This window comes from Tursiops truncatus, chromosome 14 (genome assembly GCF_011762595.2).
Source record: "Tursiops truncatus isolate mTurTru1 chromosome 14, mTurTru1.mat.Y, whole genome shotgun sequence".
Lineage (NCBI taxonomy): Eukaryota > Metazoa > Chordata > Mammalia > Artiodactyla > Delphinidae > Tursiops > Tursiops truncatus.
In genome coordinates, this window is record NC_047047.1 from 36111393 (window position 1) to 36127303 (window position 15911).

The 15911-nt window shown below is 35.8% G+C and overlaps 1 protein-coding gene across 15 annotated transcripts in view; it reads left to right on the plus strand.

Annotated features, from left to right (window-relative positions):
• Positions 1-15911, plus strand: part of WDPCP (WD repeat containing planar cell polarity effector) — a 384215-nt gene that overhangs the window by 196809 nt on the left and 171495 nt on the right. For all 15 annotated transcript variants that reach the window (XM_073791318.1, XM_073791321.1, XM_073791322.1 and 12 more), the window contains one exon: positions 13999-14062. In XM_073791318.1, coding sequence (XP_073647419.1) covers positions 13999-14062 — 64 coding nt within the window. The remainder of the gene's footprint in view (positions 1-13998; positions 14063-15911) is intronic.

The following is a 15911-nucleotide window of genomic DNA, read 5'->3' on the forward strand; positions in this document are numbered from 1 at the left end:
GAATTCTGAGGCTGAATTGTACATAGGTAGCCTGGCTAAGTAGTGAAAACCATGCCTTAGCTCAGAGACAATCTACAAAGACTGAGAGAATTGTTTGTTTGTTGCTTTAGAATTTTTTTAAAAATCTGTCACATCAGTCTGTCAGGATGTTAAAAATATCTGGCTGATTGCTGAGATAATGAAACAGAGATTTCAGTGATCACACATGACAAGGAATATAGGCTTTGCAAAAATAGTTTGAGAATGTCACTAAACAAATAGATGACTACCCTCAAAAGCAACAACAGTAAAACCTGGAAGAATCTGATTTCCAGAGTTATCACATTATTATATTCAAAATATCTTATTTCCAGCAAAAATTAAAAGGCATACAAAGAAACAGGAAAGTATGGCCCATTCACAAGGAAAAAAAAATAGCATCCCTGGGGAAGCACAGACATTGGGATTTACTAGATTAAAACTTTATTTTTTTTTATTGGAGTATAATTGCTTTACAATGTTGTATTAGTTTCTCCTGTACAGTGAAGTGAATCAGCTACATGTATACATATATCCCCTCCCTCATGTACCTCTCTCCCCCACCATCCCACTTCTAGGTCTTCACAGAGCACTGAGCTGAGCTCCCTGTGCTACACAGCAGGTTCCCACTAGCTATCTGTTTTACACATGGTAGTGTATTTATGTCAAATCTAATCTCCCAATTCATCCCACCCTCCCCTTCCCCTGCTGTGCCCACACGTCCGTTCTCTATGTCTGTCTTTCTGTTTAGACTAAGACTTTAAATCAGCTGTCTTACATAAGCTTAGAGATGTAAAGGAAATGATAGACAATGATGTGAAGAAGATCAGAATGATTTCTTACCAGATAGAGAATATCAGTAGAGATTGAAATAATTAAAAGGAACCAAATAGAAAATTTGGAGCTGAAAAGGAAAATTCACCAGATGGGCTCAACAGCAGATTTGAGGAGGCAGAAGAAAGAAACAGTGAATGTTAAAATAGGACAATTAAAATTATCACATGAGGGGCTTCCCTGGTGGCACAGTGGTTGAGAGTCTGCCTGCCGATGCAGGGGACACGGGTTCATGCCCCCATCCGGGAGGATCCCACATGCCATGGAGCGGCTGGGCCTGTGAGCCATGGCCGCTGAGCCTGTGCATCCCGAGCCTGCAAGTCTGGAGCCTGTGCTCCACAACGGGAGAGGCCACGACAGTGAGAGGCCCGTGTACCACAAAAAAAAAAAAAAAAAATTATCACATGAGAGGAAAAAGGAGAAAAAAAATGAACAGAACCTGAGGGACATGTGGGATGCCATCAAGCGTATGCATTATGGGAGTCTTAGAAGGAGAAGAAAATTTAGACTAACTGCAGGAATCTACATATCCAAGAAACACGATGAAATTCAAGTAGAATCAACTCAAAGAAATCCACATCATTCAAAATGTCAAAAACCAAAGACAGAATCTTGAAAGCAGCAAGCAAAAAGCAACTGGTTTTGTAGAAGAGATCCTCAATAAGATTAACAGCTAATTTTTTCATTAGAAACCATGGAAGGCAGAAGGTAGCAGGATCACATTTGAAGTATATAAAGAAAAAAGATCAATCAAGAATTCTACACACCTGTCAAAACTATCCTTTAAAAATGAAGGAAAATTAAGATATTCCCAGATAAAAGCTGAGGAAGTTTACTGCTAGTTGATCTGCCTTATAAGAAATACTAAAAAGGGTCCTTCAGTCTGAAATGAAAGGACTGTATTTCAAAGCAGTACAAAGAAATAAACAATACAAGGAAAGAAAACTATGTAAGTAAATATAACAGCCAGTATTATTATATTTTTTGTTTGTAACTCTTCTTTTTTCCCCACCTGATTTTAAAAACAGTGAGTGCAACAAAAATTGTAATTCTGTTAATGGACACACAGTATTTAAACAGATAACTTTGTGACAATAATAACATAAAGGAGAGGATAGAGCTATATAGAAGTAAAGTTTTGTATGCTATTAAAGTTAAGTTGGTATAATTTAAACCTAGATTGTTATAAATTTAAGATATTGTAATCCTTAGGGTAATCACTAATGAAATAACTAAAAGAGGAAGAGAGAAGGATCAAAATGGTACATTAGAAAAAAATAAATCATATGGAAAAGAAGGCAGTATTGCAAGAATTATGGGACAAAATGATAGATGTAGAAAATAAATAGTAAAATGGCAGAACTGAGAGCTTCTTTATCAGTAATCACACTAAATGAAAATGGATTAATACCATCAATTAAAGTACAGAGATTGAAAGAGTGGAAAAAAATGTGATCCAACTGTATGTTGTCTAGAAGGGGCTCACGGTAGACTCAAAGACACAAATAGGTTGAAAATGAAAGGTATATTCCAAGCAAAAGCAAGATAGGGTGGCTTTACTAATGTCAGACAAAACAGACATCAGTAAAAAAGTTTTAGAAGAGGTAAAGAACATTATCCTTAAAGGGACAATGCATCAAGGAGATATAATAAATTAAAACATCTGCGCCCCAGAATAACAGAGATCCGAAACATATGAAGCAAACAGTGATGGAATGGAAGGGAGTAGAAAGCTGTACAATGATAGTTGGAAACTTCATCACCCGTTTCAATAGTGGATAACACATCTACATAGAAGATCAATAGGGAAATACAGGGCTTGAACAACAGTATACACTGACTAGATCTAACAGACACATATAGAGGACTCTACATGCAGCAGCAGAATAACATTCTTCTAAAGTGAGCGTGGAAGATTCACCAGCATAGACCACTATTAGAACATAAAACAAGTCTTAATGAATTTAAAAAGATAGAAATCACACAAAGCATACTTTTTTTTACCACAGTAAAATTATGCTAGAAATCAATAATGGAAGGAAAACTGAAAATTCTCAAACATATGGAAATTAAACAGTACTGTCCATGGGAGATCAGCTAAGATGGCAGAGTAGAAAAACCCTGGGCTCAGGACTTCCCTGGTGGTGCAGTGGTTAAGAATCTGCCTGCCAACGCAGGGGACACAGGTTCGGAGCCCTGGTCCGGGAAGATGCCACGGAGCAACTAAGCCCATGCGTCACAACTACTGAGCCTATGCTCTAGAGCCCACAAGCCACAATTACTGAGCCCACATGCCACAACTATTGAGCCCACGCACCTAGAGCCCGTGCTCCACAGTGAGAAGCCACCGCAATGAGAAGCCCGAGCACTGCAGAGTAGCCCCCACTTGCCGCAACTAGAGAAAGCCTGTGGGCAGCAACAAAGACCCAACACCCATAAATAGATAGACAGATAGATAGATAAACAGATAGATGAATGTTCCTTTAACAAAAAAAAACAACCTGGGCTCATCTCCTCTTACAAGCAAACCAAGTCACACCTGTTTGCAGAACCATTGATGAAAAAGACCAGAACCTATCAGAAAAGATCTAATACAACTAAAGATGTAAAGAAGGAGCCACAATAAGAAAGGTAGTAGGGGTGGAGTCATGCTATAGTCAAGTCCCACACCCGTGGGTGGATAACCCACAAAAAGGAGAATAATTACAACTGCAGAGGTTCTCCAAAGGAGTGAGAAGTCCAAGCCCTGTATCAGGCTTCCCAGCCCAAGGGTCCTGTACTGGGAAGATAAGACCCCAGAGCATTTGGCTTTGAAGGCGAGAAGGGCTTACTTTTGGGTGTCCTAGAGGGCTGAGGGAAATAGAGACTTTACTCTTAAAGGGCACACACAAAATCTCACATGCTCCAGGACCCAAGACAGAAGCAGTAATCTGCTAGGAGCCTGGGTCAGACCTACCTGCTGATCTTGGAGATTCTCCTGGAGAGGCGGGAGGCAACTGCAGCTCACCCTGGAGACATTATGATTGTTGTGTGTTCCCGTTATGCCTCTTTGTCTTTGACACTACTGTTTGTTTTGAAGTCTATTTTATCTGATAATTTTACCATTCTAGCATTCTTATACTGTTTTCCATCCATTTACTTTCACACTGTGTCTGTATATTTACAGTGTATTTCTTATAAACAGCATATAGTTGAGTTTTGCTTTTTTTTAATCCGTTCTAACAATCTTTGTCTTTTTATTGGAGTGTTCAGCCCGTTAATATTTATGTAATTATTGATATGGTTGAAAGTCAATCTACCATTTTTTTTGTTTTCTGTTTATCTCTTCTAATATTTGTTCCTCTGTTCCTTCTTTTTGATTATTTGAATATTTTTCAGAATTTTGTTTTCATTTATGTTTGCTTTTTTAGCTATAGCTCTTTACATTATACTTTTTAGCTGCTCTAAGGGTTACATTAAATATCCATAATGTTCCACAGTTTACTTAGAGTTAATATAGTACTATTTCATGTAAAATGTAGAAATCTTACATGTCAATTGGTTCATTTACCCACCTCACTTCATCCTTTATGCCAAGGGTCCCCAGTCCCTGGACCATGGACCACTACCAGTCTGTGGCCTGTTAGGAACCAGGCCACACAGCAGGAAGTGAACAGCGGGTGAGCGAGCGAAGCTTCATTTGTATTTACAGCCGCTCCCCATCACTCGCATTACCACCTGAGCTCCGCAGATCAGTGGTGGCATTAGATTCTCATAGGAGTGCGAACCCTACTGTGAACTGCGCATGTGAGGGATCTATGCTGTATGCTCCTTATGAGAATCTAATGCCTGATGATCTGAGGTAGAGCTGAGGCCTTGATGCTAGTGCTGGGGAGTGGCTGCAAATATAGATTATCATTAGCAGAGAGGTTTGACTGCACAGAGACCATAATAAATCAACTGCTTGCAGACTCATGTCAAAACCCTATCAGTGAATGGCAAGTGACAATTAAGCTGCATCTTACGGAGCAGACTGGACATAAACAACACACTTCAGGTGTCACTGTCTCCCATCACCCCTAGATGGGACCATCTAGTTGCAGGAAAATAAGCTCAGGGCTCCTACTGATTCTGCATTATGGTAAGTTATATAATTATTTCATTATATATTACAATGTAATAATAATAGAAATAAAATGCACAATAAATGTAATGTGCTTGCATCCTCCCAAAACCATCCCCCCACCAACCCGGTCCATGGAAAAATTGTCTTCCATGAAACTGGTCCCTGGTGACAAAAAGGTTGGGAACTCCTGCTTTATGCTATAGTTGCCACATATATTACCTATATATGTTATAACCCCCACAAAACAATTTTATAATTTTTGCTTAAAACACACATATGTATGTTAAATAAAGGAAATGATCTTCTTTACATTGATCACTTGTAGTACTTTGCATTATTTATTGAAGAACTGAAGTTTCCATCTGATATCATTTATTTTGGCCTAAAGAACTTCCTTTTGCCCTTCTTATACTGCAGTTCTACTGGAGATACATATCATAGAGGTGTTTTTCCCTTGAAAATGTCTTTATGTCACCTTCATTCTTGAAAGATACTTTTTGCCGAATATAGAATCTGTGTGACAGTCTTATTTCCTTTGCGTACCTCAGACATTTATTCCACGGTCTTTTTGAGATTATTCTATTTTTGTCTAAATTATTAAATGGGATATTTAGCTCATCAATTTTTAACCTTTCTTCTTTTCTTAATACAAACACTTAGGGCTACGAATTTCCCTTCAAGTGTCTCATTTGCTCAAGTTTTTCAATTACTTCTAAGTATTTTAAAATTTCTATTATAATTTTTCTTTGACTAATGACATTTTAGTTTCTAAATGCATATGGATTTATTGCTTATCTTTCTATCAAAAACTGCATTGTTGACAGATTCATTATATATATTATTCCTTAAAATTTATTGAGACATGCTTTTTTATTTACTAACATAATTTTGTAAGGATTCCATGTGTGTTTGAGGAGGATGTGTATCCACTAATTTATGAGTGACAAGTTCTATGTATCCAGTAAATCCAGCTGTGTAATTATGTTGTTTAAGACTTCTATTTCTTTACGAATTTTTTTACTGCTTGGCCTAGCAAAAATTCAGATATAACTTTGAACTTTCCCCTTTGTTGGTGGGCTCATTATTTATTTTAATTCTATCAGAGATTTGATCTATATACTTTCAGCCTATTTTATTAAATGCATCCAGTCTAGAATTTTTGTATCTTCCTGGAGACATGAAACCTTTATTATTTTGTTCTTACTCTTTCTATCTCTAATAATTTTTTTTTCTAAAAACCATTTATCTGATTATATAGCTACCTTAGCTTTTTAACAAGAAAATTTTATTGAGGTTTAATTTGACTACCATAGAATTTATTCACTTAATTCTACAATTCAATGATTTTTAGTAAATTTTCAGATTTGTAAACCATTATCTTGATCTAATTTTAAACATTTCCTTTATCCCAAGAAGATCCCTCATGCCCATTTGTAGTCACTCCCTTTTCCCAACCCTAGCCAACCACAAATCTACTTTCTGTCTCTATAGATTTATCCTTTTTGGACATTTCATATAGATAGAATCATACAATATTGCTTCTTTAACTGTTAACGTAATATTTTTTAGTTCATCTATTTTGTAGTATGTATCAGTGCTTCATTCCTTTTTACTGCTGAAACCTGCTTCATTGTTTGGATATACCGTATTTTAATTCGTTCATTCATCAGTTGATTGACATTTAGGATTGTTTCTACTTTTAAGCTATTATGAAAAATGTCACTATGTATACATGAGTGTAAGTCTCTCTGGGGTATGTTTCATTTCTCTTGGGTAGATACGTAGGAATTGCCATGAAATTGAGTGTAATTTTATGTCAAATTTATGTGTAATATTTTCAGAAACTGCCAAACTTTTTCCCAAAGTGGCTGCATTACTTTACATTCTTATCAATAATTGCCTTCTATTTTCTTCTATCCTTCTACTTTTAACCTTGTTTGTCTGTATGATTTAGATGTGGCTTTTATAAATAATATAAAACCGGATTTTACTTTTCCAGTTTGACACGCTGTCTTTAAACTGGTGAGTTTAGTCCATGTATATGATTATTTTTATATTGAGCTGTTTCTATTTTCCTTTGTGCTATTTTCCTGTGCTTCCTTTTATTCCTTTCCTGTTTTTTATTTTTATTTACATTTTTATTGGAAAAAAAATTTTATTGGAGTATAGTTGATTTACAATGTTGTGTTAGTTTCAGGTGTACACTAAAGTGAATCAGTTATACATATAAATATTTCCACTCTTTTTTATATTCTTTTCCCATATAGGACACTAGAGAGTATTGAGTAGGGTTCCCTGTGCTCTATAGTAGGGTCCTTATTGGTAATCTATTTTATATATAGTATTATGTATATGTCATTCTCAATCTCCCAATTTATCCCTGCCCCCCTTTCACCCCTGGTAATCATAAGTTTGTTTTCTGTATCTGTGAATCTATTTCTGTTTTCTAAATAAGTTCATTTGTACTATTTTCTTTTAGATTCCACATATAAGTCATATTGTATGATATTTGTCTTTGTCTGACTTACTTCACTCAGTATGATAATCTCTAGGTCCATCCATGTTGCTGCAAATGGCATTATTTTGTTCTATTTATTTATTTATTTGGCTGCATTGGGTCTTCGTTGCTGCGCGCAGGCTTTCTCTAGTTGCGGCGAGTGGGGGGCTACTCTTTGTTGCGGTGCACAGGCTTATCATTACGGTGGCTTCTCTTGTTGCAGAGCACGGGCTCTAGGCACACGGGCTTCAGTAGTTGCAGCATGTGGGCTCAGTAGTTGTGGCTCGTGGGCTCTAGAGTGCAGGCTCAGTAGTTGTGGTGCACAGGCTTAGTTGCCCTGCGGCATGTGGGATCTTTCCAGATCAGGGATTGAACCCAGGTCCCCTGCATTGGCAGGCAGATTCTCAACCACTGCACCACCAGGGAAGTCCTATTTTGTTCCTTTTTATGGTTGAGTAATATTCTATTGTATATATGTACCACACCTTCTTTATCCATTCCTCTGCCAATAGGCTTAAAAGTTGCTTCCATGTCTTGGTTATTGTAAACAGTGCTGCAGTGAACATTGGGGTTCATGTATCTTTTCGAATTATGGTTTTCTCTGGATATATGCCCAGGAGTGGGATTGCTGGGTCATATGGTAGTTCCATTTTTAGTTTTTTAAGGAACCTCCATACTTTTCTCCATAATGGTTGTACCAATTTACATTCCCACCAGCAGGGTAGGAAGGTTCCCTTTTCTCCACACCCTCTGCTGCATTTACTGTTTTTAGATTTTTTGATGATGGCCATTCTGACTAGTATGAGGTGATACCTCATTATAGTTTTGATTTACAATTTTCTAATAATTTGTGACATTGAGCATCTTTTCATCCGCATTTTGCCATCTGTATGTCTTCTTTGGAGAAATGTCTATTTAGATCTTCTGCCCAGTTTTTGATTGGGTTGTTTTTTTTTATATTGAGCTGCATGAGCTATTTGTATATTTTGGAGATTAATCCCTTGTTGGTCGCTTTGTTTGCAAATATTTTCTCCCATTCTGTGGGTTGTCTTTTTGTTTTGTTGATGGTTTCCTTCACTGTGCAAAAGCTTTTAAGTTTAGTTAGGTCCCATTTGTTCAGCTTTGTTTTTATTTTCATTGCTCTAGGAGGTGGATTCAAAAGCATTGAATGTTGCTGCGATTTATGTCAAAGCATGTTCTGCCTACATTTTCCTCTAAGAGTGTTAGAGTGACCGGCCTTACATTTAGGTCTTTGATCCATTTTGAGTTTATTTTTGTGTATGGTGATAGAGAATGTTCTAATTTCATTCTTTTGCATGTAGCTGTCCAGTTTTCCCAGCACCATTTATTGTCTTTCTTCACTTGTGTAGTCTTGCCTCCTTTGTCATAGGTTAATTGACCGTAGGCTTGTGGATTTATCTCTGGGCTTTCTATCCTGTTCCATTTATCTATATTTCTATTTTTGTGCCAGTATCATACTGTTCTGATGACTGTAGCTTTGTAGGATATCCTGATGTCAAGGAGCCAAGATTACTTTGGCTATTCAGGTCTTTTGTGTAGCCATACAAATTTTAAGATTTTTTGTTCTAGTTCTGTGAAAAATGCCATTGGTAATTTGATAGGGATTGCATTGAATCTGTAGATTGCCTTGGGTAGTATTGTCACTTTGACAATATTGATTCTTCTAGTCCAAGAACATGGTATATCTCTCCATCTGTTTGTGTCATCTTTCATTTCTTTCATCAGTACCTTGTAGTTTTCTGAATACAGGTCTTTTGCCTCCATAGGTAGGTTTATTACTAAGTATCTTATTCTTTTTGATGTGATGGTAAATGGGATTGTCTCCTTAATTTATCTTTCTGATCTTTCGTTGTTAGCATATAGGAATGCAAGAGATTTCTGTGTATTAATCTTGTATCCTGCGACTGTACTAAATTCATTGATGAGCTCTAGTGGTTTTCTGGTAGCATCTTTAGGATTTTCCTTTTTGTTTTAACTTTGTATTTTATATTGGAGTATCGCTGACTAACAATATTATGATCAGGTGTACAGCAAAGTGATTCAGTTATACATATACATGTATCTTTTCTTTTTCAAATTCTATACAAGAATAATGCTTATCCTCTCTTTATAATTTGAAGATATATCCCTACTGTCTTCTACATCCCATTCTTTGACTCCTGTCCAGAGTAGTTCTGCCTCCCCCACCCCCATTTTTGCTCTTTGCTCAGGGATTCTTACTCTAGTTTCAATCAAGGGACTTTGGTTAGTTGGTTATTTTTTGGTTGACAGTGTGGTACCCTTGGAAATTTCCTTTCTTTAGAGTCCTGTATTGTACTTTAACATATATTTTCTAAGCAATCTAGTTGGGAGCGCCCTTTGATATTTTTGGTTGTCCATACTGCCAGATGCCAATGCCAATTCTTTCATTTTATCATAATGTTAATCGTTACTCACCTAGAAAGAAGAGTACCTCCTAACCTGTCCACCTTAATTTCATTTTTTCCAATTTCAATTAATCATATATATGGTTGCCAAATTGACAGTGGACATATTAGACATGCTCTGTGGTTGTCACTGCCTTGACAGGGACATGGTCTGCTCCCTAGTTGCTGGAGTAGAGTCCCCCAGAGCCGTTTCTTACCTGTGTTCTGATCTGTGGTGTGAGGTAGGTGGGATTGGAGCACTCCCACTGGGAGAGAAGCCACTGAGTATTCCTCCTCTGGAGCTGCTCACCTGGGTGTGCTCTGTTGTGTCACCTTTCACCTGTTGTGCGAGCTCTCAGATTACACGGTTGTTGGCACTGCTCTTGGTCGCACCTTAACTGTGGGTATGCGGGCAATTGGCCCTGTTGTCTCTCAGTTGTTGTTTTCACCAGGGCACCAGCATAGATCCACTGTTCTTGTGGGTTTTTTTAATACTTCTTGAATTTTTTTCTTTTTCAATTCACTCAGCCGCAACCCCACTCTACCTATACTGCTATTCGAGTAATTTATACAATCTTTTAGTGGTTATTATTTGAAATCTGACTATGCATAGTTACCAAAATCAAACAATTATTATCTTCAACAGTACAGAAAGCAAAGACCTTAGCACTTGATTTACATGATATATGTAATTAGTATTTTCTGATCTTAAAAATATCAGACCATTTGTGTGTGTTGCTGTATGTCTGTGTGTATTTAACTGTATATTAACCAAATCTTTTTTTTTGAAGCCATTCCTTCTTGCTTCTAAAACCTTCCTTCTGGGATCATTTTCCTTTTTCCTGAGTTATGTTCCCTAGAAGTCCCTTTATTGAAGATCTGTTCAATGCTTTCAGTTTTTGTACATCTGAAAGTGTCTTTATTTTTCTCTAATTGTTGAAAGAAAATTCCACTGTCATATTATACAAGAGTAATGCTTATTTTCTCTCTATAATTTGAAAGTATATCCCTAATGTCCTCTACATCCCATTGTTGCCATTGAGAAGTCTGGTGTCAGTCTGTATCAGTAGTTACTTTGTAGGTGATCTGTCTTCTCTCTGGCAGTTAATATCTTTTTATTTTTGGAGTTCAGCAATTCCATTACAGATGTCCATAATTATAGATTCTTTTCAATTTATCCTGCTTGATATATGTTGTCCCTCTTGTGTTTATTGATTCATATCATTTATCAGCTTTGGAAAATTCTCAGCCTTTAACTTAATTACCTGATTAGACATATTAGACTTTTCCATGTTCTCTGTATTGCTAATCTCTCTTTATATTTATTTCTCTGTACATTTTCTATAATTCCTTACTTATGCCTCTTTTACTTCACTAATTCTCTCTTTGTGACAAATTATTTAACTCCAGTTCAGGTTTTCATTTCCAAAAGTTCTATTTTATTTCTTAAAAAATCTACCTGGTAATTTTTTTTATTATATCCTGTTGTATGCTTATTTTCATGGTTCCATAATTATTTCTTTTAAAATCTTATGCTGAATTATTTTATATTCTAACTTTAATAATTCAGTGATCTGAAATCCCTGGAGAAGTAAATCTGTTGTTTATTTTCTAATTTTCCATCACAGTAGCTTGTTTTCTTTTGTATTCAGTGATCTTTCATTGTGAACTCATACTTGTTTTATTTTAATTTATGGCAGTCCTGATGGCTTCTATCAAAAGTGCTTTAATCCAGACATGAATTTTCTTTTTATTTTTTCTACCAAAGTTAGGGGCACTAATAACCTGGGATCATTTTAGCCCATGTCTTAATCAAAAGTCTCAGGCTTAGCCCCTTTACCTTGAGACTTGTTCAGGGCTCAGTCTACTGAGGGTGATGACCCAGAGTAGTTCTGCCTTTTTTCCCCCCATTTTTGCTCTCTGCTCAGGGATCCTTACTGTAGTTTCAATCAAGGGACTTCGGTTAGTTGGTTATTTTTTTTACTGAGAGTGTGGTACCCTTGGAAATTTCCCTTTTTTTAGAGTCCTGTGTTGTACTTTAACATATATTTCATAAGCAATCTAGTTGAGGAGCGCTCTTTGATATTTTTGGTTGAACATACTGCCAGACGCCAATGCCAACTCTTTCATTTTATCATAATGTTAATCATTACCTCTCAACCTCCTGACCTGTCCACCTTAATTTCATATTTCCCAATTTCAATTAATCATATATATGGTTGCCAAATTTATGTATCAGTGGACATATTAGACATGTTAAATTTGAGTTTCCTGGAAATAAAGAGTTTGGAGCTCAGGAAATAAATGGATTCTAGAGATTTATGGGTCATTGATATAATTATCAATGCCATAGGAGCGGGTAAGGTTACTGGGGAAAACTTCATGGAGTAGGCAAAGAAAAATTAACTTAAAAAGGAGACTAAGAAGGTGAATTCTAAGAATTGAGAAAACAAAGAATGAATCTCCAAATGCAAGGAAAGAGAGGGTTTCAAGGAGGGGAAGTTAATAGGGTCAGATATGGCCAAAAGGGCACACAAGATAAGAACTTATCTTTAAGTCTGGATAATTTATTACTGCTAGAAAAGTTTCATTGGAGTGGCAACAAATGCAAGATGGCAGTGAATGTATGGAAGAGTAGTACAACTTGCTGATCCTCTGTTTTCTTCCTCATTACATCCCATTTCCACTGTATATATAATGAATCATTCAGCTTCCTGGAACAAAAATAAACACAATTTTCTTCTGATCTTCCATAGTTGAAAGGGATTCAAGCAAATACTGGAGATGCTAGTAAGTAGAGCCAGGGAGGAGATGTGATAACAGTAATCAAACACAGCATGGAAATTGTGAAGTGTTTCAGGTTCTGGACCTACCAGCTCATATGGAATAATCATAAGCCTTGTGTGTTTGAATTTTAATTATATTAGCTATTTCACTAATAAATGTATGTACTCTGTCAATAATAATTTATATTCTACATTTCTGACACGTTTTATTTGAAATCTATATTTTTTTAAAATAAATTATTTATTTTTGACTGCATTGGGTCTTCATTGTTGCATGAGGGCTTTTCTCTAGTTGTGGCACGCAGGGGCTACTCTTCGTTGTAGTGTGCAGGCTTCTCATTGTGGTGGCTTCTCTTGTTGTGGCACATCATTATATTTTATACCATTTTATTTCACAACATAAAACAGAGAACAACTTGGTTATTTATGTTCTTGTTTCTTGAGTCAGAAAGACTGACAGTTATATGTAAGTCTCAACATTTAGACAAAATAAAAATGAACTTTCATTCCAAAATCCTGTGCAAATTGTACGTTCGTGACATGCTTTTCTCTCAGGATTTTAAAATGTCTACAGAGGTAATTAATTTAAACTGAAGTTTGTTCTCATGTATTTTAGCCTAAAATTAAACTTTCACAAAGAAAATTCTCAGTTTTACCTCAAGGAAAGATAGGATAAAAGAGTAGAAAAGTAGTATCTTAAAAAAATACTTATCCGAAAAAGAGGGGATATTTGTATACATATGGCTGATTCACTTTGCTGTACATACAGCAGAAACTGACACGGCAGTGTAAAGCAACTATACTCCCAGAAAAAAAAAATCTTAGAAACTATTTATTATTTTCATTTACAACAGAGGAGAACGTATTTTTTCCAAACTCACAAATATGAAAGTTTTGTAATAATGCAACATTTGACTTCTTAACTTTTACCTAAGAAACATAAAAGTATAATTATATGATTAATTGCTCTTATCCTGCTATATTCTCCATATCCCCATACTTTTCTCCTACATAACAAAACACAACAAAGTAAAATATAATGAGAAACATTATTTCCTAAGCTATCATTTCTCTACATTCAGCAGCACCTAATCTTGTTATGTTTATCTTTGAAAGTTGCACTGAACACCTCCACAGGGCTGTGTGCCTCAGCTCCTCCTAAGTACTATAAGAGTTCACATAGGGAAGATCCCAGAAGGCAAAGTCCCTCCTGTTTGAGAATATTTTTCGTATCAGAACAAAAACAGTAACACGTAAGTAAATTAAACAAACTGATCTCTCCTCTTCTGTAGTTTTGTTCACAACATATAACATTTCTTTTCTACCTTATAGGTACCAGAGATTTGAAAAGGCATTTCTGTTAGCTGTTGACATTGGTGCTCGTGACCTGTTTATGGTGAGTCATTCCCAGAGATGATTTTGTGCCTTCAGTTCTAAGGCTGAGTAAGTTGTCAGCTTTTGTGACCATTAAAAAGGATTAGTGTCATTTGTGCCTTCGACACATGGTGGGAAAGTATTATTCCATCCTGGCTTGCAGCTCTGCCTTCATGAAACTGGTCAATAGCCATCTAGTCTCTTTTGACTTGTTGACATTTTCCTTGCCAGACCCAAAGGGTTTTTTAGTTTTCTAAGAATTTATAATTCTTGAACATTTCTCCTCAGGTACGTTGATGTGAGGGGATGACACCTTTGTTATCTAACAAGCTTAAATGTCTTTCTAATCCATTCTCTAAAGAAGTACAGCTTCAGAAACCAGGACATAGGGCAAAACATGTCCCCTAGATCTTGAATGTGCTCAGTTTGTCCCTTCGATTTTAGTGAGAAGTAACATATTATGAATGTTCTCACTTGTATTTTTAAAGTATCCACAGTGCAAAGTGGATCCAAGAGGATATAAATTCAAATATGCTTTAATCCTCCATTTATTAGCTACGGAACAGTAAAATCAACCAGTTTCTTACAGATCTTTGTGCTCTGTATCAGGTTCTTATTTTATAAGATCTTTCACCACAGCGTCCATTGAGATCAGATAAACAAAGGTGGGGTTCCTGGTTTTCCAGCATATTGTGCTCCACAGAGATTTCACTGTTGTCAATGAAACAACGAAGCAAAAGCTTCTTGAAAACAACAAAAACTTCTGGAAGGCTCTTTTACCTGAATTTTCTGCACAAATGAAGACATTTTATAGTTTAAATTAAGCTTTGATGCTTTAGATGTTAATATGGGTTCATGACTTTGGAATGAATTTGTTATTTAAATTCTAATTTTGCATCATTCAGTTAAATTGTGCTTTCATTGATCATACTTCACATGTATGCGCCTTTTGTTGGTCATCTGTATTTTATTAGGTCATTGATCAGGCATATTAGTATATGAAGGGAACATTTTATTATTTTCACCAAAGTCTATGCATGCAGACATCACAGTGTCAGAAATTTAATTACAACACCTTTTAGATTTTCTGACCCCAATGACTTTCACTCTTTATCTCCACCTTCTCACCTCTGACACTACTCACAAGTAAAGGTAGATTTTCTTCATATTTCTTTATTTTTTTTATGTCTATAGTCCCAGTCTTTTTTCTAGCGAAGAAAAGAACTGAAGAGATGAGTATTTAAATATTTAGTGTCTGGTAAACTTTCTTTCTCAATGTATTATTATATTGCTCTGTAATTTTTGCTTCTTTGGCTATTAATAAATAATCATCAAAGCCATCTTATAAATTTTTTTCAAATCCTATCTGTTTCAGCATTTAGTCTCAGTTAGGCAGTAACAATATAAAGAAAGTCTCCATGTTAGTTTAAAGCCAAATAGGCTTTCTGCTGATAGGCTAACCCTAACCCTAACCCATAAGGATATTTACTAGTAAAAGGTAAAAACCTAAAATAAGGGAATGAGAGAAATAGTTTTACTTTCCTTTTTATTTGTAAAAGTGAACAATCAAAATGCTACATCCTTATTCTTCCTATGTAACTTTGCTTATTTATAGCCCAAGATTTGCCTTAAGGAAGCATTAAGAGCCTTAAGAGAGCATTAAGTCCTTAAACAAAGCTCCATTTAAGCTCATGATTCTACTATATACATTTGAAGCTCCATATTGAAATTGTCTAAAGAATTTATCATGCTTTCTAATAGATCACATATTAGTATTTAAATTATCATCTAGCCTATATACTGAGAAATATTACCTCTTTGAATTTAAAAGTTTTTAAAATAGGATTATTCCTACATGTAAATTATCTTCT